At 39.3% G+C, this 21,732-nt stretch overlaps 1 protein-coding gene across 1 annotated transcript in view; it reads right to left on the bottom strand.

Annotated features, from left to right (window-relative positions):
- Positions 1 to 1,719: 1,719 nt before the first annotated feature.
- LOC117290373 (neuronal acetylcholine receptor subunit alpha-3-like) overlaps positions 1,720 to 21,732 on the bottom strand; it is a 52,247-nt gene continuing 32,234 nt past the window's right edge. The window contains exons 3-6 of the mRNA XM_033771734.1: positions 10,723 to 10,767; positions 8,405 to 8,514; positions 6,600 to 7,692; positions 1,720 to 2,473 (exon numbers count right to left, since the gene is read on the bottom strand). Coding sequence (XP_033627625.1) covers positions 2,216 to 2,473; positions 6,600 to 7,692; positions 8,405 to 8,514; positions 10,723 to 10,767 — 1,506 coding nt within the window. The 3' untranslated portion in view covers positions 1,720 to 2,215. The remainder of the gene's footprint in view (positions 2,474 to 6,599; positions 7,693 to 8,404; positions 8,515 to 10,722; positions 10,768 to 21,732) is intronic.

The following is a 21,732-nucleotide window of genomic DNA, read 5'->3' as shown; positions in this document are numbered from 1 at the left end:
GTCATTAACCACTGAATCAAAACTAACCACTGGTTAGGATGAGAAAGTCAAGCTTACTTTACTGGAAGCTTTCGGGTAAGTTGTTCTACCCTCACAGTTCATGTTTAAAGGAACATTACACTATTGATTTTTGCTAACAAAACAGTTGCTGGCAGTGTAAGCACTTAATTCAATCCACCATTATACATCTACATAAACTGATAAACCTGTAGAAGTTTGGGTTAATCGGCCATCTGGGTCACGAGAAAATAGTGAAAAACTGATTACACATTTTGCATGACATCGATAAAAAAATATGACATTTCAGACAGAAGTATTTCGATGGACGTTTTCAACTCATCATTAGACCGTGTAAGTTTTATATAAATCTGTGATATTAAACGAGTTTTTTTCCTTACAAATTCTGTAATGTTCCTTTCATTTGCACACACAGTTACACACTCTTAGGATTATTTTCTTGACTTGTTAGATTTTGAGACATCATACAGTTACGACGGCCAACTTACACGCCTGCGCAGATGTTGACCATTTCGGTGTGACCAATCACAACTCTCGTTACTTTACGCTTATTGCTTCTAAACACGTTTTTTACTCGCCATCCTTTTGGACGATCTGTACCTATATAACTATCAATAAATTATTACTATCATGTTAAACCACTTACCATGTGCATGCTTAAGTTGCACCCTTATTACATTTTTATCGGTATGTTCTAACAATAATTATATTAATGTTTAATATACCATTTCCAAATGCCGTAGAAATGTATTTTTAAAAATATAGTTTTGCCCGCATGTACATTGTACTGTACATGTAAATACCACAATTTCACAGGAATTTGTGCCTCTTATCGGAAGAATTTGACAGTTTATGTAAGTGTTATAATAATTTCAAATATTTTATATAAACCTAAATAACTTAATAACATTTAAAATGAACATTAGCTTACTCTTTACACAATTTAGCCACCGGGCCCTTGTTTAATTTTAATTTACTTGGTACAAAAATTCACACATTGTTTTGTATAAATCTGGGAAGTTGGAACCCGGCGTTGGAAGGTTTTTATTATTTGCATGTCTGGGCCCAATTTCATAGACCTGCTTAAGCAGGAAGTATTGCTTAAGCATTTTCCGCTAAGCAGAAATTAGCTGGATACCATTCACAAATTGTACTTGTCACATGGTAGTTTGGATGGTAACCTTATTCAGTTCAGCACAATTTTGGTGCGCTTGTCTGCTTTTCTTCTTACGCAGCTCTATGAAATTAGGCACTGGTTTTCATCTCACAAAACAGCCATCTTCCTTTTTACCCACATAGCATTTTCGAAACCACGGCGTGTTTATGGGCTTGGGAAGGGAAAACGCACATTGTCCAAACAACTGACGGGCATAATAAGCCCAAGCCCTTCTCAGTTCCAAATCCTTGATTTCGGAAGGGCCAAAGTTTAAAGGCAGTGGACACCTTTGGTAGTTGTCAAAAACCAGTATTCTCTATTGGTGTCTCCCATACATATGCATACAATAACAAATAATGTGCACATTTTGACTCAATGCCCATTGAAGTGTGAAATTACCTCTTTCCTAAAACACACGTTACTTCAGAGGGAGCCGTTTCTAACGATGAGTTATGGTACTGTTTCAGTAGCTCTCCATTGCTCGCCACCAAGTAAGTTTTTTGCAAACAATTTGTTTGTGTTACCAGGCAATAGTATCCAGTGCCTTTAACTCTTGTTAACTTAAGTTTTTTGCAAACAATTTGTTTGTATTACCAATAGTATCCAGTGCCTTTAACTCTTGTTAACTTGTTGAACTATACATGTTATAATAAATGTATCTTATTAAATAAAGGGATGAGATTATGCATGTCCCATCTTTGGTAAATACCACTCATTTTTGCTTACATAAGTAACTTCTCGTTAGTCTTGAAATCAAGTCGGTAAGTGTTGTGCAGTCTTATTCGCCGCCCGCCGCTGTGTATCGTTCCCAGTGTAGTTGCGGGGACGGTACACACTTCCTCGATCCCAATAATGTTAATCACAAGAGCAGGACCACGTCACGCGCTACCTACGATCGTTGCGTAAATGTTAAAACCGCACTGTGACTGTTACATGAACGTCAGGCTGTGTTTTGGACGGCATGGTGCTTGTAAAAGCACTAGCAGACAAACAGACACTGACTAACGACTTGTCATCAAGTCTAGCTTCCCATCAAGATTCTTATACAGGAGATGGACAGTTATACTCATTACTACTCTTGATGGTTGTCTCATTGCTATTCGGAAGAAGGTCTTCTAGATAGAAACAAGTGACGTTGGGGGTACCCCAATCCGGCTGTTCCGGGTGGGTGTCTTCCCGCTCCCAGAGTATGGGTGAGGATAGCATGATCACCATGGTCCCTACGGCTACAGCAGCGACGTAGATCCACAGGAAGATGCGGTCGACTACCATGGCAACAAACTCCCAGTCATTACGAACCTGAATGGAAAGAGAGAATTGAGAGGGGAACAAATTAATTAACATGAAGTTGAAACAATTATGGAGTGCGTTCGATAAGCTTCCCTGGGTCGACCCCGCAGTGCTCACTCCGGTGAGCCCCTGACAACAGCTAATCGAACGATCACACTCGCCCTCTCGTGGTGACGGCATGCACCTGTCGACTCAGGGAAGCTTAACGAACGCAACCGTTGGTAAACACGGAGGTGAAGACACAATTTCAACACTGAAGGCACTGGAGACCCTTAGTAATGACTAGTATTCTCACTTGGTGTATCCCAACATATACATAAATTAACAAATCTGTGAAAATGTTTACTCATTTGGCTATCAAAGTTGCAAGATAATAATGAAAGAAAAAACACCTGTGCTTTCAGATGCTAAATAAAAGGCTTCAGGCATAAGTCTTTTTGAGTGAGAAATTACATCTTTATATAATATTGCGACACAGCGGATGACCCATTTAATTTCAGCTTGCTAGTTATGATGACGTAACCTGAATGACCAATCAGAAGGGCCGAATAATCGTCTTATTGTAGCAGACGAAATTACCTGAGCAAGCAGACGACACATCCTTACGTGAGTAAATGTAATACTGACAAACAAACACACACATACAAGATGGCTTCCTTCTCAATGCAAACAGAAATTTCATGTGGTGTGAACAACAAGCCAAGTTTGTAACATTTTTAGACCTAATGGTCTTAAGTAATGGTCAGAGAGGTCCTCCAAGATATCAAGACGGGTGATATGCGAGCTGGTGAGTCTTGAAAGGTGGTCAGCATGTGTGTATTTTGAACACTTCTTGCCAGTGTGAGTGAGAGAAGATTGGTGGATTGGTGTACACAAGGGCTGCACAAGAGCATGGAGTAAGTACAGGGATATTCTAAAGTTCGTTTAACACGAGTCTAAGAGCTACAAAACTGATCTGAAATTGGAATTTAACCGATGTTGTTGGTGGTAGCATTGTTGAGGCTCCCGGACTGGCATTATACAATATTCTGAATAGGCATATCCCTGTATCTAATGACTTTTTTGGCAATCTGTGTACTGTATGTTTATTGCCGACAAATTGGAGAGATCAAGTTACAATTCCTAAATTCATAGAGCTGCTTATTATAGAAAATAATTTCTGCTTAGCAAAGGTGAGCAGGATACCAGTCATAATTGTACATGTGACAAGATAATCTGATTTGGGTCAGCATATACATTTAATTGTGGGTGCGTTCGTTTAGCTTCCCTGGGTCGACCCCGGTGTGTGACGTTTTTTTTTTTCCAGGACGAACGTGTGCAGATAATTACCCACGTTCGTCCTGGAAGAAAAAAAACGCCACACACCGGCGTCGACCCAGGGAAGCTAAACGAACGCACCCTGTGTTACTCTATGTGCTTATAAAAGCAGCTTTGTGAAGTTGGGTATATCTGTCATGCGGTTACCAAAGCCACACAGTACTATTATTGTTAAAGAACATTTTGAAATGTTTTGCCTGTAGTGTGAGCTTTTTCGGTATGGCAGCAGACTTACTAGGTGACCCGACCCCATTCATTGTTCTGAGAAAATGTGCGCCATGTCTGTTTTGTTTTACTCACAGGGTGACGTCGCCTGCACAAGGAGCCACTTCAACCCTACTGCACTAAGGCAGAAAACATTTTGTTTGTCAACTTGGCAACATGGCATCACAAGGAGTCATAGGTTCAAATATTCCATGGTGTATTTTCATTTTGTGGTGTGTCATGGCTGACTGGTCTTGTTAACCGGTACTGCCATCACCAAAGTGTGGGTTCGAATCCCGGTTGGGCCTTTGAGCAAAGGCACTTAATCACAGTTGCTTTTCGTTAAAAGTTGGGAACTTGGGGAGGTGGTGCATTCGGCTCTACCAGCCAGGCTTCTTCTAGTGGATGATACCCATGCATATACTGAATGTGAAGGGGGTAACCCTGGTACCCCCCTAAATTCTGTTTTTTTATCTCTTCATTTATGAAGAAAGAGACTTGATGTTTATGCGGTTGTTTTTGCAGATGTTCATATGATTAAAAATGTGTATTCAAATGTCATACACCAAAATGCTAGTACCCATAACCATTTGATATAATGCTTTTGTTTTTTGTTTTTCTTCAGATTTTTCTTTAGATATTGAATCCATGGGCGTTGTCACACATTGATAGACAAATCAACTGCGATGAAATGGTTATTGATATTTCACCTAATTATTGTTATTACTTATAACTGACTTGATATGCCTGTGTCTTTGCTGATTTTGTGTATATGTTTTTGACCCTAATAACAACATTGCGATGAAAATGTCTGTGTATTAAAAAATTGCAAACTTAATACTATGCTTTTGTTTTTTGCAGGCCTTTTCTTTGATGTCATATGTTGATAGACATAAACAGATAATAAGTGCAATAACTATGCCGTATACATTGGCAACAACGTTGTAACTCAATGCACTTTTCTTTGCAGATTTGGCCTGTGATGTATTGTGCAATTTCATTTTGAAAGACAAACAAATTTTAAAGAAAATGTCATTGCTAGTTCTCAATGCTCGTAGATATTTCATTATTTTTGTTCAGATTTTTCTTTTCATGTACAGTAATGTGTTGGTAGACACCAACCAAAAATTGCAATAATACTATCTTATACTGATATAGTTTGGAAAAAATGTTTTAAAGTTATACCCATATTAAACCAAGTTGATATGCACTTCTGGTATAGTCTGTATCCATTTTCTCTTATGTCGTTTTGACCCAGTGCAATTTACATGTGCATTGTTATTGTTCATTCCACTTTAATGCTCATCTATTGATAGAAAGATTTGCGGTAACACCATTTTGGGTGGTTCTGAAAAGAACCGTTGGTTTCCGCAAACCTTTCTAGTTGTCTTCATAAAGTTTAAAATCCTGCTCATCTATTAATTGAATGAGATTATTAGACAGGTAGGCCTACTTGTCTGACATAAATCATTTTATCAATTTTTTCCTTTGATTCAAACGAACTTTGAAGATAATAGAGTTGTTCTTCTTTAGATGACAGAGGGACCCACATGCTATTTTCAAATTGTTAATTAAAAAAAAAAGATAACAATAATAATAATAATAATAATAATAATAATGGTAAATTAAATTCTAGTTAAAAATCAATCAGCTCAATTTATATTCAATTTAATTCAACTCTTAAAGTTGTATCGTCTATTTTGATGTAGGCCTATATAGTCCCCTTGAGGTTGAAACTAAAAGTAAACAAAAAACAAACAATCAAATTCTGGGGCAAGTTTATTTTAATGATTTCCATTGTCTTTTTTTTCTTCAGAGCAACAGACAACAGATATGGAGGAAATAATTCAACAGTGACATCTTCTTGAATCCACGATCTTTATGAGACACAGCCGTGAAATATTAAGAAGTAGCATAGAAGGTCAACAGGCTTTGAAGCGAGATGAAACTTTGACGACAACATATTAAAAGCTAATAGATGTTAAAGTTGCATCGGAGATAAGGACTATAGACACAAAATCACAGGCATATTACTCGGGTGAGATTCCAACCCACCTTTGCAAAAGTATTGGCTTTAATTAAAGATGCTATGTCAGATTTTTTGCCCCAAACATTAAAAAATATTTTGTTTTTTGAGTGAATGGTATTTCAAAGAGTATCATCCGCTCTAACGAAAAAAAGTTTAACTTTTACTTTTAATGGTCAGGAACCATGACAAAAATTTAAAACGTTTCTTTTAAAACACATGAGAATTGGTCACGTGATATATTGTCGGGATCCCGACAAAAACTAATTTTGAGCACTTAATTTTACTGCTACTAATAATTGGCGGACTTTTTCGAGCAATGGAGTAAATGAAAGCTTGTAACTTTCTCGACCCCATCAAAATACCTATTGAATTTTAAATCAAAATTTTGGGGTCAAATCGGCAAAAAATCTGACATACATGTAGCATCTTTAATGCATTATTTGACGTAGAATCCACGGCCTACCTGTCCCCACCCCCTCCCCCCAGGCCGTGTTACCAACTTTGTATACACAGTGCAAAATTAAACCGTGTCCAATCTGAATCTGGGATAAAACAAGAGTGCAACAAAATTGACACTGTCTTTACCTTTTTGGATTTGTCGTCATCCTTTGTTCTCTCCACAATGAAGTTAAGATAGTCCAGCCCCTCCCTGAGTCTTGCCGGTAACTTTTCTTTCTTCATTTCAGCCTTGAGACTGTGGTCCACGTTACTTTCTCTGATCTCCTCCTCCGAATCCCGTTCCCTCCACTCCATCTCCTCCTCCAAGGAACAGTTTAAAGACATCATCTTAGATGGGTTGTTGTTAGCCGCTCTCTTCAGGAGATGATAATTACTCGAGGAACGCCCGACATTAAATCCACGTTTTTTGTTGTTAAAACAAGAGCGGTCGGTTGCGGGGGAGTCTGTGGAGTTGACGTACAATTTGCGCTTGGGTACGGGCGTTGGGGGCGCGCTGCAGATGTAGTCCTTGTAGTTGGAGGGGCGTTGTATGTGTAAGTAGGGAGGTAGGGTCTCAGTGAAGAGCTTCTTGACCCACGGTGACATGGTGTGCGTCTCGGAGGACCGGTGGAACATGTTGATGATGATGATTGTTGTTACTATGGAGATGCTGACGATCCCCATGGTGAAGAGGAGGTAGCAGCCAATCAGAGGGACGGTATCGGAGGTGGTTGGGATCATCTCGGCAATCAGGAGCAAGAAGACGATAACAGCGAGCAGGATGGAGATACACAGAGTGGTCCTCTCACCGCAGTTTGCCGGCAGGTAGAAGACGAATATAGTGATCATGGTGATAAGGATACACGGCACCACAAAGGTCACAACGTAGAAGAGCGACTTCCTATGCAGGACGAAGTGAAATGTGATGTCCACGTAGGTGTTCTCGCAACACGGGTACTTTATGGTGTGTTTCTCCACCGGGGTGTCTACGATGACCCACTCGGCATTCTCCCAGTAGTCTTGTCGGTCTACATTGCTTCCAATTGACTCCAGATCTATCTTGCTCTCATCGTAAGTCCAGGAGCCGAACTTCATGGAGCAGTCCTGCTCATCGAATGGGAAGTAGTGGACGTCGATGGTGCATGCACTGTAGAAGACTGCCGGGGCATTCCAGTTGACCGTGCCGTTGAAGTACACCAGAGCTTTGGTTGCCAGCACCAGTTTGTAACCGTCGTCAACACTACAGAGGGAAATTTGTCAAAAACAAATATTATTTGCAATTTGCAATACATGATTTAAAGTAGAATTTTGAAACTTTGCGCGGTGGAAGCATAACTAAGAGTTTAGTGTTAAACCGCCGAGTTTTTTGTCCAGAACCAACACTACTCAAAACGACTGCGTGGGTTTTCCCTGGAATAATTATCTTGGGTTATCCTCCCACATCTAAAACTGAAAAAACTTCGAGTGTTGAAAGAAGAGCATCGGAAATTCACTTCAATAGTAATAATTATAGTGGCTTCTTATGCGCGCATACCCGTCACTCAGTGACGCTCAAGGCGCTTCAACATACAGTATTTTCCTGCAAGGGTGTGACTACGTTTGAATTATGAGATCTACTCCTTTTACATAGCACTATGTAATGGCTTACAAGGTGCTGTGGCGCGATCTGCTGCCAATCCACCCAGGGACACCGGGGCGAACCCCTTCTCGTTTCGATAAGTGCACTGGGTTATTTTACGTGCGTTACACAACTCACGGGACCAACGGCTTAGCGTCCCATCCGAACTGGACGAAGCAATGGTTTAGTGTCTTGCTTGAAACAAGTATCATGACTGGGACTCGAACCCACACTCTGCTGATCAGAAACATCAGTGTTTGAATTCGGTGCTCTCAACCGCTGGGCCACGACACTTCAACAAATTTGTAATTTTAGTCTGCAATTTTTGACTTACTTGTTGTATAGGAGAAGGTCTGGACTCCAAAGAAGACCAATTGGAATATGAATGACTATCATGTTGCTATGGTTCGCTGGATTCCACTGAAGTCTGTAGTCGTGCCATCTCTGTATCACGATAGAAAATACACGTTGTCAGATAATTGTAAACTTTGCACTATTAGGGTCATGTCACACGAGACAATTTTACAGGAAACAAGGGCACAATTTCATAGAGTTGCATACACACACAAAAACTAGCTAAGCACAACAAAACAATGCTTACCAGAATAAGGTTACCAGCCAAACTCACTCAAATGTTCAATTTGTGACTGGTATCCTGCTCATTTCTGCTTAGAAAATAATTGTTAAGTAATAATTTCTGCTGAAGCAGCTCTATGAAATTGGGCCCTTTTTTTTTTTTTTTAACAATTTAACAACAAAAAAGATGAAGAAACATTCATCACACGCTAATTTCACATTCACACACTAATTTTTACACCATTTTCTCAGGAAAGTGAGATAGAAAAATCCCTGCTGTGGGCTTCCAAAGTGTTCCTTTTTGCACGCAGTGTTGGTAGTTGCCCCCTTATGTTGCCTGTATAACAATTGACCTATAGGGCAATTGCCCTATAGGTCACATAGATGTGACATGGCCTTTAGGGAAACGCACACTATATTTGAGCTAAAGAGTTAAAGATTGAACATGAACTATTCTATGTAAGTTTCACAGTTGTTTATTACGGGGTGTAAGGAGGGGTGCGTGCGAATAATATTTTGTACGTAAGGTACCTGAATTTTGCAAGGTGTACCAACTCGGGTTGTAAAATAACCATGTATAAAAGCATGCAGTGCGAGACTAATTGGTATAAACATTCCGTTTTAAAGGTTATCTGACAAGGATATAAAACAAAAAGTCTGCGTAGAAATAGAGAAGTAGTAAAATCAGGGATGAGATTGTTCAGTCTTTTGGCTGAATTCAGATTTTTATGTCGGCCTGGTGAAGAAAATTGGGCAATATTTGTTTCCACAAATAAAGAAATCCTGCTCATTGAAGAACTTATCTAGTGCTTTGGATACTGTTTGCAAAAGGCGTTGGAATCTGTAACTCAAGGGGTTACCAAACGGTAGAAATGCCATCATTTCAACATACCTTTGAATTTGTATCAAAGTTTCAGACTTTTTCGTTAGTAATGACTCTCACCCCTGTAAAATATTGTCCTACTATATGGTCAAGATTGCAAATGTAGGGTGGGGCACGTTACTTTGTTCACCCCCTTCTAGAGTTACGGCGGAAAAAAGACTTAAAAGGCGAGACGTTCATTGAACACCACGAGGAAGTAATGTTCAGTTTTAATGCATTGTATTCAAGCACCCAAAATCCAAAGGTTGCAAAACTAAAAACTTTCAGAAGTTAAAAGCAATTTGCTCCGTCTCAGTGCTCCGTAAATAGGAATGGCGCCACCTAATGTCTGTGCTGAGCCAGTTCAATAGAACCCAGACCAACTAACGCAAGATACGGACCCGTTGTGTTGTGTTCTGTGGTTTGATGGAGTTAAAATCGATTTAATAATGTCTGCCACCCAGACCATATCTTCCTTTTTTCATTTCCTGGTATTTTATCGTCCAATGTCTATGCTCGATGCTTTATTTAGTAGGTCGTTTTCGGGACTAATGCATTTCTTTGTGCGTGCACTCTCTCGCACAAAATCATCTTTCAATGCACTTAGGAATATTTTATTTCTTTCCATCTTTACACTAAATGAACTAAATTTCTGAACCGTTGTGAGGAATAATGTGTACCATCGTCGGTACAGACTCCATCTTGATGCCATTATTCTCAAACAGACAAGGCTTGAACATAAAATACAAAATTGGTTATTGACCCCTTGTATTTTGTAAACCGATGAGTGTCAAATCTGCAAACTCATTGATTGTTCATTTTAAACCAAACATTTTTTAGTAAGGTTTGAAATTTGCAGTTTTACGCAGTGTACTTGAAATCTCTCTGTGTGAACGGATACGATTTAAAATTATGTGAAAAAAACACTCGTTTTTTTCCAGCATCTACCACTCTGGCAAAGAGCCATACGGACAACGTTTTAGTGTGTCGTGCTTTCAACTCGATTTAGAAGTTCGTTAAAATTTCACTCAAAAATAGTGGCACAGAAATGACTCTCACTCTCAAAAGAGCTAGGACAATTTGAGAGTGAAATTTTCACTCTTATAAATTAAGAGTGTTCTGATAGATAGATGATAAGTTCATGGTGTTATGAGCCAATTTTTACTAGACTGACAAGATATTTAACTATAAACTTTTGGGATGTTAACACTCACCTGTTTGACCCATAGTCCAGTCTTCATGACCTGATTCCGCTCGTCCTGCAATGAAGGAAAATATGGGTATTTACTAATTTTTATAAACTGTCGATGTATAGACGATGTCACAAATAATAGTTTATTATTCCATTGCAACTTCGATGACCATGTGTGAACCCAAATGTTCACAGATTTGTTACTTTGTGCATAAGTTATGTTGGATATATGAGAATAGGGCCTACTGTAACCGATTTCACGAAACGCTAGGATTAATCCTATCTCCAGTTAGGATGAGTAACTCGACCTAACTTAGGATGGGTTCAATGCGTCTAAACGTCTATGGAAACGGAACTTAACTCGTCCTAAGTCCTAAACAAAAAGATTAATCCTAAGTTCGGAAGTGTGTGATAAAATCGCAGCTCCATTAAAACATGACATGCGGATAACCTAAGAGCTAAACCATAGCTGAGGTATGGACCGCCCATTCTAATTACTTAAGACACGAGGAAGGATGCCCAGTGTTGACTTGAAACACCCCATCCCCAAGATGAACATCTCAGGTTTCACTCTTATAATCTATCAGTCATTATTACTCTGCTCCCGTAAAACCCGCTAGACGTGTGGAAGTCGTAAATGGTCTGTGGCGTGTTGAGATAGTCGAGTCGTGGTGGTGTCGCAAGTGTCGCGGGATTCGCCCAGAGAGTCGGAACGCTATATCAACGCGACAAACATTTAACGACTTGTCCACAAATCTACTGCAATACAAAAGACTACAACCACCCAACGGTGGTTGACTCCTGGTGCTGTACCAAGTACGTGCGAATTACTTCCCAAATCAATTCTGACGGGGTTTGTTTTGTCAGTCATCTTTCTCAGATTTTTTTACAAATCTGTTTTTGTTTCCCGCCTCTAACCGGTCGCCACGCTGTCTCCACTGTCAATTCAACGGAGACGTCTTGGGTTTTCCAAGTGTCCATGCAATCTCGAGTTAAAGATGAGAGGAGGACCATGCAGAGCCCTGTTAGTGTTACAGAGAGATCTTAAAGACATGGACACCTTTGGTAATTTATCAAAGACCAGTCTTCGCACTTGGTGTATCCGGCCAACGTATGCATAAAATAACAAACCTGTGAAGATTTGGGCTCAATTGGTCATCAAATTTGCAAGAAAATAATAAAAGAAAAGCACCCTTGTTGCATTAGTCTGTGTGCTTTCAGATGTATAACAAAGGGCTACAGCTGAAGTCTTTTGTGATTTTGAGTGAGAAATGACCTCTTTCTCAAAAACTACGCTACTTCAGAGGGAGCCGTGTTTCAAAATGTGTTTTACTATGAACAGATCTTCATTGCTATTTACCAAGTATAATTAGTGCTTATGCCAACAGTTATTTTGAGTAGTTACCAATCGTGTCCAGTGCCTTTAAGCTTATAATAAGCAGCTAAGCTTAACACAATTATGCTTACACGAATAAGGTTGCCATTACAAGGCAAACTGCATGTAAAACTTGTGACTGGGTTCCTGCTCATTTTTGCTTAGCAGAAATGTGTCATGCAATATTTCCTGCTTAATATGCAGCTCTTTGAAATTTTGCCCTATATATATGTTGAGATGAGCGAGGCAACAGCAAGACGTTGAATCTAGTGTGATTGTGGTTACTCCTCCCTCTCCCCTCCCCCTCCTCCTCCTCCTCCTCCCACCCTACTCCGGGGTTGTTGCGAAGTAATCCTTGGAAGGCGAGGTTTCCACATGTGAGATTGTCTCGATGATAAATAAGAAGTGATGGGATGGTGTTTAACCTCAACTTTGAGGACTTCCATGTCTGGATAATGTCATAGTCTATTATCTTAAGGATGAGTCGTGTCATAGTAGAGACTGCTTGGCGGTGTTTTGGAGCATCGTTTACATAGACTCTTTTCGAAACCACGGCTTCGCGCTCTAGATCGGCTCAGGCTAGCTTGGCCCCGCGGTTGTTTTGACAATTTGCTCGTGCTTTGCGTACTAGCTCAGGGCTTCAGACGAGAGAACGGGGGCTGGTGCCTAATCCAAAGCCAAAGTCGTGGATTCGAAAAGGGCAACAGAGCGACCCGGTCTGGCTGGGACCATTTTCATGACTCTGCTTACCGCCGAATTATGCGCTTACGATCAACATTACCCGCTTAACGTGTAAGCTGTGAAAGCGAAGAATGCATAGGAACTTTTAATAGGGTGAAAGGAAAAGATAGTCTGGTCCCTTTCATAATATGAACTTTAGAACTGCCATTGTCACTGTTGTAAAAGGGCACATGACACAGATTGCCATTTAAAGGTTTATTACATTAATGGGAATCCTCACCAGTGTACAAGTATTTAATTTAACTTCAATTTAAAGATATTTTTACTTCAGAAATACTGAAAACCGTAGTCATGTATTTTATTAGTCAGAGTATGTCATATATTCGTATCAGTGATGCAATTTCTGGGTACCTTATTAAACAATTTGGTGTGACCCAATATTTTATTTGTATCACAGTTTAATATGACCTTATACAAAAAAATGGTCAGTCTTCAATTATCGTTGTTCCCCACACGTTTTTGGACACATGAAATCGAATAACAATTCTCGCTCTTAGTTTTTTTAAAAGTTTTTTTTTATGATTGTATCTTTTTAAATCCTTTTAGTGTTTTGCCGGTATGTAACATAAACAAATAAATAAATAAATAAATAAATAAATAAATAAATAAATAAATGTGCAAATGAATGAGTGGCTATAGTACATACGGCAAGCGAGTCCAACAATAAGAAGAAGATTTGTGAGTGAAGGTGATGTTTACTGGCCCCAATTTCATAAAGCTGTTTAGAAGAAAATACTGCTTAACAATTGCTACGCTGTAAGGCAAAATATGAGTGGGCAACAGTCGCAACAATGTAAACTGCTTGGACTGTTGGCTGCATAGTAACCTGTTTTTTTGCTAAGCAAGATTTGACTGTGCTTAGCAGATTTTACTAACATGCCCCTGTACTGAACGGCCTCCTGACATCAGGGCCCATTTTCATAAAGCTGTTAAGCAGAAAACTCTGCTTAAAAAATGTCTTTGCTTAGTAATAACTGAGCCGGGCACCGGCCAGTGCGAACCCAATGTAAATTTGGATGGAAACTTGATTCTGCTTAGCTGCTGAGCAAAAACAAAATGCTTAACAAGAAATCTCTACCTTGATAAAAACAGGATTAGCACCAAATTTCGACGTGATTTCAGGATAAGCAAACAACAGCTGAATACCAGTAACAAGCAATTAGCAACAGACGGATGTTTGGTTGGTAATCCTGTTTTAATCAAGGAAGATATTTCATGCCAAGCAATTTTTTGTGCTTAGCAGCTCTTTGAAATTTGGCCTTGTACTGAACGGTCTCCTGACATCAGGAGACTGCCAAGATGACGACAGAGTTAATGTTCAATCTCGTTCCCATCCCATCACCGCGAGAGGGTGTTGATATATCGATGTCTCTCGTAGCTCGACCCCCAGTGTTCGCTCTGCAAAGAGACGAGTGTGTACTCCAAACATTGAGAGACGACTTAGTGTCACTTGATGTTTGGCCTCGAGCAATGAGCTCCAGCTGGTCGGTGTTGTGAAGGGACACAGGGGAGGAGTTTGGGGGTGAAGATGAGGAGCTCAAACTCAGAGATGAGTCTTAAAGGCACTGTACACTATTGGTAATTACTCAAAATAATTGTTAACATAGCAATTCACTTGGTAACGATCAAAGCGGAGCTGTTGGTATAATAAAACATTGTGATAAACGGCTCCCTTTAAAGTAACGTAGTTTTTGAGAAAGTGGTAATTTCTCACTTCAATATTAAAAATGCACTGGGGTGGATTTCACAAAGACTAGTCCTATAGGCAATGCAAAGAGATAGGACTCATCCTAACTTAGGACTGGTCCTATCTCTTAGCATTGCCTAGGACTAGTCCTAAGTTAGGAATACCTCTGTGAAATCGACCCCTGGACACCTTTGGTAATTGTCAAGGCCCAGTATTCTCACTTGGTGTATCTCAACACATTCATAAAATAACAATTAATCTGTGAACATTTTATAGTAAGAAACTATAAATAAATATTCACTGTCATCGAGGGTATCAATGTGAAATAATGTTGTTTAATGAATTGAATATAGAAAGGTTTGCGGTAGAACCAAGACTCTGGAACTCACTTCTGGAATACCTCAGACAAATCCACAACATCACTCTCTTTTCCAACATCTTGACAAAACTCGACTGGCGCCTTTGAATGTTTTTCTTTTTCAGTAAAGTGCGCCTTCTAAATGCTGTGGTTTATTTTTTTTTATTATAACACCATGTAATGGTAGTCTCTAAATGAGTTGGGGTGGCCCTGAAAAGAACCGTTGGTTTCAACTCGACGTTTCGATCAGTATGCTCTGATCGTCTTCTGGAGAAAAAAAACCAATAACATAATTGAAATAATTGAAATTGGGCCATGCCCTTTTAGGCGGGCGCATCATTGTATCCTCATTGCGCTTGCCTTGTGCTATAGAAACAAAATTAATTTAATTCTGCAAACATCATTGATTCTGTTGCAAACTATACTGTTTAAAATTGTCCTTATACAAATTGTTTTCACTGTCATTGAGGAGGTCAAAATGAAATAAAATGTCTTGTTGAACTGAATTGAATTGAATTGAATTGCATTGAATTGAAATTGGGCCATGCTCTTAGGCGGGCGCATCATGATATCCGCGTTGGGCTTTTGCCTTATGCTCTATAAACACGCCATTACACATAGAGTAATTGGTGTAAACCGGAGATACCTGACCTTTATGACGGGAATGTGACAATCAAGTAGTAATAGGATGGTGTCAGCTGGTTATAGTGGAGGGGGGAGGGCGGCCGGCCTCGTCTTGTAGGTGAGGAGGCCTCGATACATGTTTATATAAAAAATAATACATTGCAAGCCTTTCATGGTTTATTAGATAATGTTTTGTACAGTACAGCTGTGGTCTTGTATTAGGTTTGTGACACGTCTTTTTATATCAAAGCCTTTTATATATGTTTTTATCTTGGCCTGCAGTTATGGTTTATACACAGCATCTTCTACCAAAGTGTAATAATATAAGAACAATTAATGAACAGTGTGATAATGTCATGTTGACAATGGTCAAAAAGGGTTTCTGGTTGCGTTTTTCTCTGGCTGGGTGTGTTGAGCGGAAGTAAGTTGTGTCATAAACAATAATGAGGGATTTGTGCATGAGGACAGACACGTTTTGTAAAAAGTCCTTCGGATGGGACGTAAAGCCGTTGGTCCCGTGTGTTGTGGTAACGCATATAAAAGAACCTAGTGTACTTATCGAGAAGAGAAGGGGTCCTGGTTTGATTGGTGACCTATTTATTGCACCACAGCACATTGTTAACCATTACATGGTGCTTTAATGTTATAAACCTAAGACTGATGTATGGACATTTTCATCAAAATATTACAAAGGTCACGTTTAAGAGTTTTATCAAAGAGATATGAGATTCATACCCAAACGGTCCACAAAGATCAAAATCAGCACGTGAACAAAATACAATTTAAATTTTTACACTCATGCATTAAACAAGAAATTTTCCAAGGCGTCCAAACGCATCACTTAACATTCATAAATGCCTCCAGGTATTTTCTATAAATACCTTAAGTTCTGATTCGAACAGCGGAGATAAAGTTGAGGGGACAATTTGCCAAATCGTTTGACTGTCTCCACGAGATTTTAATTCCCGCGTGAGGTCGAGCAGTTTTCGGAGCAGAAAGCATCGCTCGCGGAATTCCTTCAAGAAGATGGTGACTAAATGACGACGGGTGTAGACCTTTTAGTAAATACAGATGTAGCTTTTTCGTGGGTTCCCTCGAGGCCACCGTCAATTCTCTGGGCAACCTAGAGTTTAAGTGGCGGTGGGAATGGGTGGTTTGCATAGCGATGGAGGCGAGTGATGGTCACAAAACCCATGTGAACGCAGCCGGTTGACATAAAGGAGAGTTTTCGTGAACTTTATGCCAATAATTTAATTATTACTTTACCTGTTTTGTACTTTTATGTGTTTGATGAAAAACAAATAATTTTTATACACAATATTATTATAACATTTGAAGCCACTTCTCTACGTACCCTTTTGACGAACAAGTTAATAAACTTTCATGATGTACTTCTTACGTTTTACAATTGTTTTTTTTGTGTGTTACCTGAGCATCTAGGCCTATCACGAAATAAATTAACAAGAGCGAACAAGCCATCCGTATGTTTTTATTAAACCAGTCGTGGGTTAAGGTTCAGTGGAAGCAATACCACCTTTTCACTTTAAAAGAGCCCACCGTCAGCTTCGAGCCTGTAACGGGTCAAAGGTCAGTAAAAGCGAGACCACATTTTAATTTTAATCTAGCTGACAGTAAAAAAAAAAAAATGTCAAAAAAAAACAAGTTAAACGTTTTTTTTCAAAAACCTAAAGGAAAAACGAGAGAACAATATTACGTTGTTAAACTATTAAACAACCGTTTGATGATCTTCATACTAGAAGCGCCAAGTGATGCCCAAGGACAACAAAATCAACTGTATATGACCTTTAATTAAAAACGTCACCAAAAATCAATTCATGTAAACAATATTTTCATTAATAAAGAAACAAACAAAACCATAACTGACACAATATTGGTTAACCTGTAGACCGTGGGTGTTATTCGCTAGACTGTACACTTTAAAGGAACACGTTGCCTTGGATCGGTCGAGTTGGTCTTTGAAAAGCGTTTGTAACCGTTTATTACAAAATGCATATGGTTATAAAGATGATTTAAAAGTAGAATACAATGATCCACACAAATTTGCCTCGAAATTGCGTGGTTTTCCTTTTACTTTGCAAACTAACACGGCCGGCCATTTATGGGAGTCAAAAACTTGACTCCCATAAATGGCCGACCGTGTCAGTCGACGAGGTAAAAGGAAAACCACGCAATTTCGAGTGATACTTGTGTGGATCATTATATTCTACTTTTAAAACATCTTTCCAATCATATGCATTTTATAACAAACGGTTACAAACGCTTTTCAAAGACCAACTCGACCGATCGAAGGCAACGTGTTCCTTTAAAACCAGGTAAAACCATAGAGCAAGGACCCCGGTTAAAGGCAGTGGACACTACTGGTAATTACTCAAAATAATTATTAGCATAAAACCTTACTTGGTAACGAGTAATGGGGAGAGGTTGATGGTATAAAACATTGTGAGAAATGGCTCCCTCTGAAGTGACGTAGTTTTAGAGAAAGAAGTAGTTTTCCACGAATTTGAATTCGAGACCTTCAGAATTAGATTTTGTGGTCTCGAAATCAAGCATCAGAAAGCATACAACTTCGTGTGACAAGGGTGTTTTTCCTTTCATTATTATCTTGCAACTTGGACGACCGACTGAGCTCAAATTTTCGGAGGTATGTTATGTTATGCATATGTTGAGATACACCAGGTGAGAAGACTGGTCTCTGACAATTACCAATAGTCGTCAGTTTCTTTAAACTAACTCATGAAATTCTAATTCATTATGCATCGCTAATGCTTATCAGAAAAGGAAATAAGCCATCTCGTATGCACTTTGTCAATAACATTGAAATCAGCACTTCAAAAAACCTCAGGCAAACTTACATGCTTTTGAATAAAAACGAACGGGGAATAAAATGCGAAGAGAAGACAAAAATCAATCCACGCCCTTATGAAGGATTTCGTGCTGGCGTCAGAGACGAGCGAGTGACACATTCCATGCCCAGCTTCCTGTTTAGCTTTTTCAAGCCGTTTTCTTCCCGCCTGTTTTCTGGTAACATGGTATCCAAGAGTGATGTTCGATTTTTAGCGACATCGATGTGATGTCTAGAGGGCGTCTACGTGGTAAGGTTGCCATGACGTTTCCCGACCCAAACTTGACACAGTTTTTTGTTAATGTTGTGCGTGGTGTGTTTGTGGTGCGATGTGGACGGTGTGGTTTGCACGTATAGGATTCTGGATTCTGAATTGTATTGGATTTTGTCGCAAGCTACTGCAAGGCAAGACGCTGTGTTGAAGAGGAGAAGGAACGAATCCACACGGAAAATCCAGTTGAGGTGGTTATTTAAACCTTTGGTAATTTTCAAAGACCATGGTTTTCTCACTTGGTGTATCCCAACATATGCACAAAATAACAACCCTGAGAAAATGTTGACTCATGATTGGTCATCGATGTTGCGAGAGCAAAATGGAAGAAAAACGTACTTTCAAAATGCCTAAAAAATTCTTTTAATATTTGAGTGAGAAATTACCTCTTACTCAAAATCTGCGTTTCCAGAGGGAGCCGTTTCTCACAATGTTTTTAAATATCAACAACTCTCAATTGCTCATTACCAAGTAAGTTGTTCTGCTAACAATCATGTTGAGTAAATACCAAAGCGTCCAATGCCTTTAAGTGTGATAAATTGGACAAGTTTCATATAACTAATCACGTTGCAATCTTGTAACCGCTAAACATCCGTATTCGGACTGCATAATATACCTCCTGTGAAGTTGCCCCAATTCCATTTTAAGTCAACCTATACGCAGAAGATTCTTCAAGTATGTAGGCCAAGTAGGAATTAGACGAAGTTGGAATCTGACAGCAGCGCATCAATCAAACAGGGTTCCCACCTACCCATCCCAGCCCGGTTCCATTAAACATGAAAAAGGCCGCACAAAACTGTCATACTACACTTTCTTATTGGATTAGTCGGGCCAGGGATTCGATTCCAAGCCGCAGAATTTCCCCTCCCTACCCGGGGAGCTTTTTTTATATAAAATATTCCCCCTTAACCAGATTGACCAGAGAGAGGGGTTTAATTGGGTTAAGACACCAATACCCTGGCTTCGCAGTCGTGTAATGACCAGGAATGATGCTACTCTGTCCCCCGTACGCGCCGTAACCGGAGCGTTCAGAGATACCCTTAGCTATCTCATTCGCCCTGCCATTATTACTAATGCCCGGTTCGTACTTCCTGTGAATGCGAATGCGATACGAATGTTGACGTCACAAATTCGCAACGGGTAATTCACATCAGTTGACTTGTGGGCAACTCCTGGGAAACGTTCACTGCGAGGGCAGCTCCGTGACGTCAAAATACACTTCACATTCGCCTTCTTAGGAAGTATAAACCGGGCTCATTAGTCACGTCATAAGACGTTGATTAAATGTGTCCTGATATGAGTGTGACGTTTTTGTTTCATTGAACCGAGGGGAAAAAAATCAACTAAACTGAGGCTAGAGGGTCAAATTAGTTGGATCCCTTTGTGGAAATATTCGTGATTATCTTTTTACAGTAATGGTATGACTATGTGTTTTTTTTAGCATGGCAGCCATCTTGCTTTTCTTCTAATCGACCCAATGTAACAAAACCGAGGCTGATCGGTCTGGTCCTTAGAAGGAAAAAAAATAATTTTACTGGTTCGGAATTATTGTTTACACGACGGTAGCAAAAGGAGACAAAACTTTCTACACGTTTAAACTTTTCGGTGTCGTCACTCTATTGATGAAAGTGTAGATTACTTTTACGAGTCTACACTTAAAGACCATGACACTATTGGTAATTGTCAAAGACCAGTCTTCTCACTTGGTGTATCTCAACATATGCATTAAATAACAAACCTGTGAAAATTTGAGCTCAATTGGTAGTCGAAGTTGCGAGATAATAATAAAAGAAAAAAAAAACCCCTGTCACACGAAGTTGTGTGCCTTCAGATGCTTAATTTCGAGACCTCAAAATCTGAGGTCTTGAAATCAAATTCGTGGAAAATGACTTCTTTCTCGAATTATATGTGACTTCAGAGGGAGCCGTTTTTCACAATGTTTTATCTGTCAACCTCTCCCCATTACTAACTCGTTACCAAGTAAGGTTTTATGCTTATAATTACTGTGAGTAATTACCAATAGTGTCCACTGCCTTGAACTAATCTTCACTCTACATTCGTCAGAGAATACTAGACTCTACAGTGTAGCTCATGACTATGTACTCGCCCTCGGCTCGACCATTCTATTCAACAATCACTTTCTCGTCCATTCTCCTTTTCTTCTACAATCACTGCGTTAAAAATATTTTATTCGTCTAATATGGATAGTAATGAAACATATTTATCGAACTCTAAATAAAATATGATAATTGTGTTTTTATTATTATTATTGAGGATATTACGCAATGAGCAATCGTATTCACTGACAGAGGGCCGCGGGCTGCAATTTAGTGTAAGTTTCAAGCCAAGTGAAATGTCATTCTATGCCATTGAAATAAAATATTCACAGTCACAGAGACCGGCACGTTTCAGAGACAGTCTTAATGTTTCATGTTGTGGTATAATGACTTGAGAAATTGATTGTTGAAATGGATGTTGTGTGCTTGCATCTAATTTCTTAGGGGAAAAAACATTTGATATTGTACAGTTCTTTTAGTTCTCATCTTCTTTTGGTTTTCACCCCTGCTTTTTGAATTGTGCTTTTCAACTCTCTCTCTCTCTCTCTCTCTCTCTCTCTCTCTCTCTCTCTCTCTCTCTCTCTCTCTCTCTCTCTCTCTCCATATTCATGTTTTTTTTCCACTTCACTGCTTATGTTGCACTTCGATACATGTTCTTGCATTTTGAGTTGTCATTTTTAGCCTTCAAGAAAGACTCCGCTAGAGTCGAAAAACGTCAGGCCGTTAACTATGGAAATTTGTACAATTTATTTAGAAACTTACAGAAAATATTTTGTGTGTGCTTTATATTAAAACATCCATATCAAAAAGCATGCAAATACATATCAGAGTAAAAGTTATGAAAGAATTCTGAGTCTTTTTGCGGTAGGAATAAAGAACCTGTTTCAACTCACAGTGATGGGTTTCCCTGACCGGAAAAATAGTCAGAGAAAAAGAAAAACGGAAATATGAAAAAAGGAAATATGATACGCCTTGATAAGCAAACACTCACAACCAAAATGATCCGAAAGCCACATTAGGCTGAGGAAGATGCTGAGGAAGATTTTCTTCCTGTTT

The sequence above is a fragment of the Asterias rubens genome, chromosome 5 (assembly GCF_902459465.1).
Source record: "Asterias rubens chromosome 5, eAstRub1.3, whole genome shotgun sequence".
In the NCBI taxonomy this organism is placed as follows: domain Eukaryota; kingdom Metazoa; phylum Echinodermata; class Asteroidea; order Forcipulatida; family Asteriidae; genus Asterias; species Asterias rubens.
Note: the sequence above shows the minus strand (reverse complement) of the source record. Positions and strands in the feature narration are given on the sequence as shown.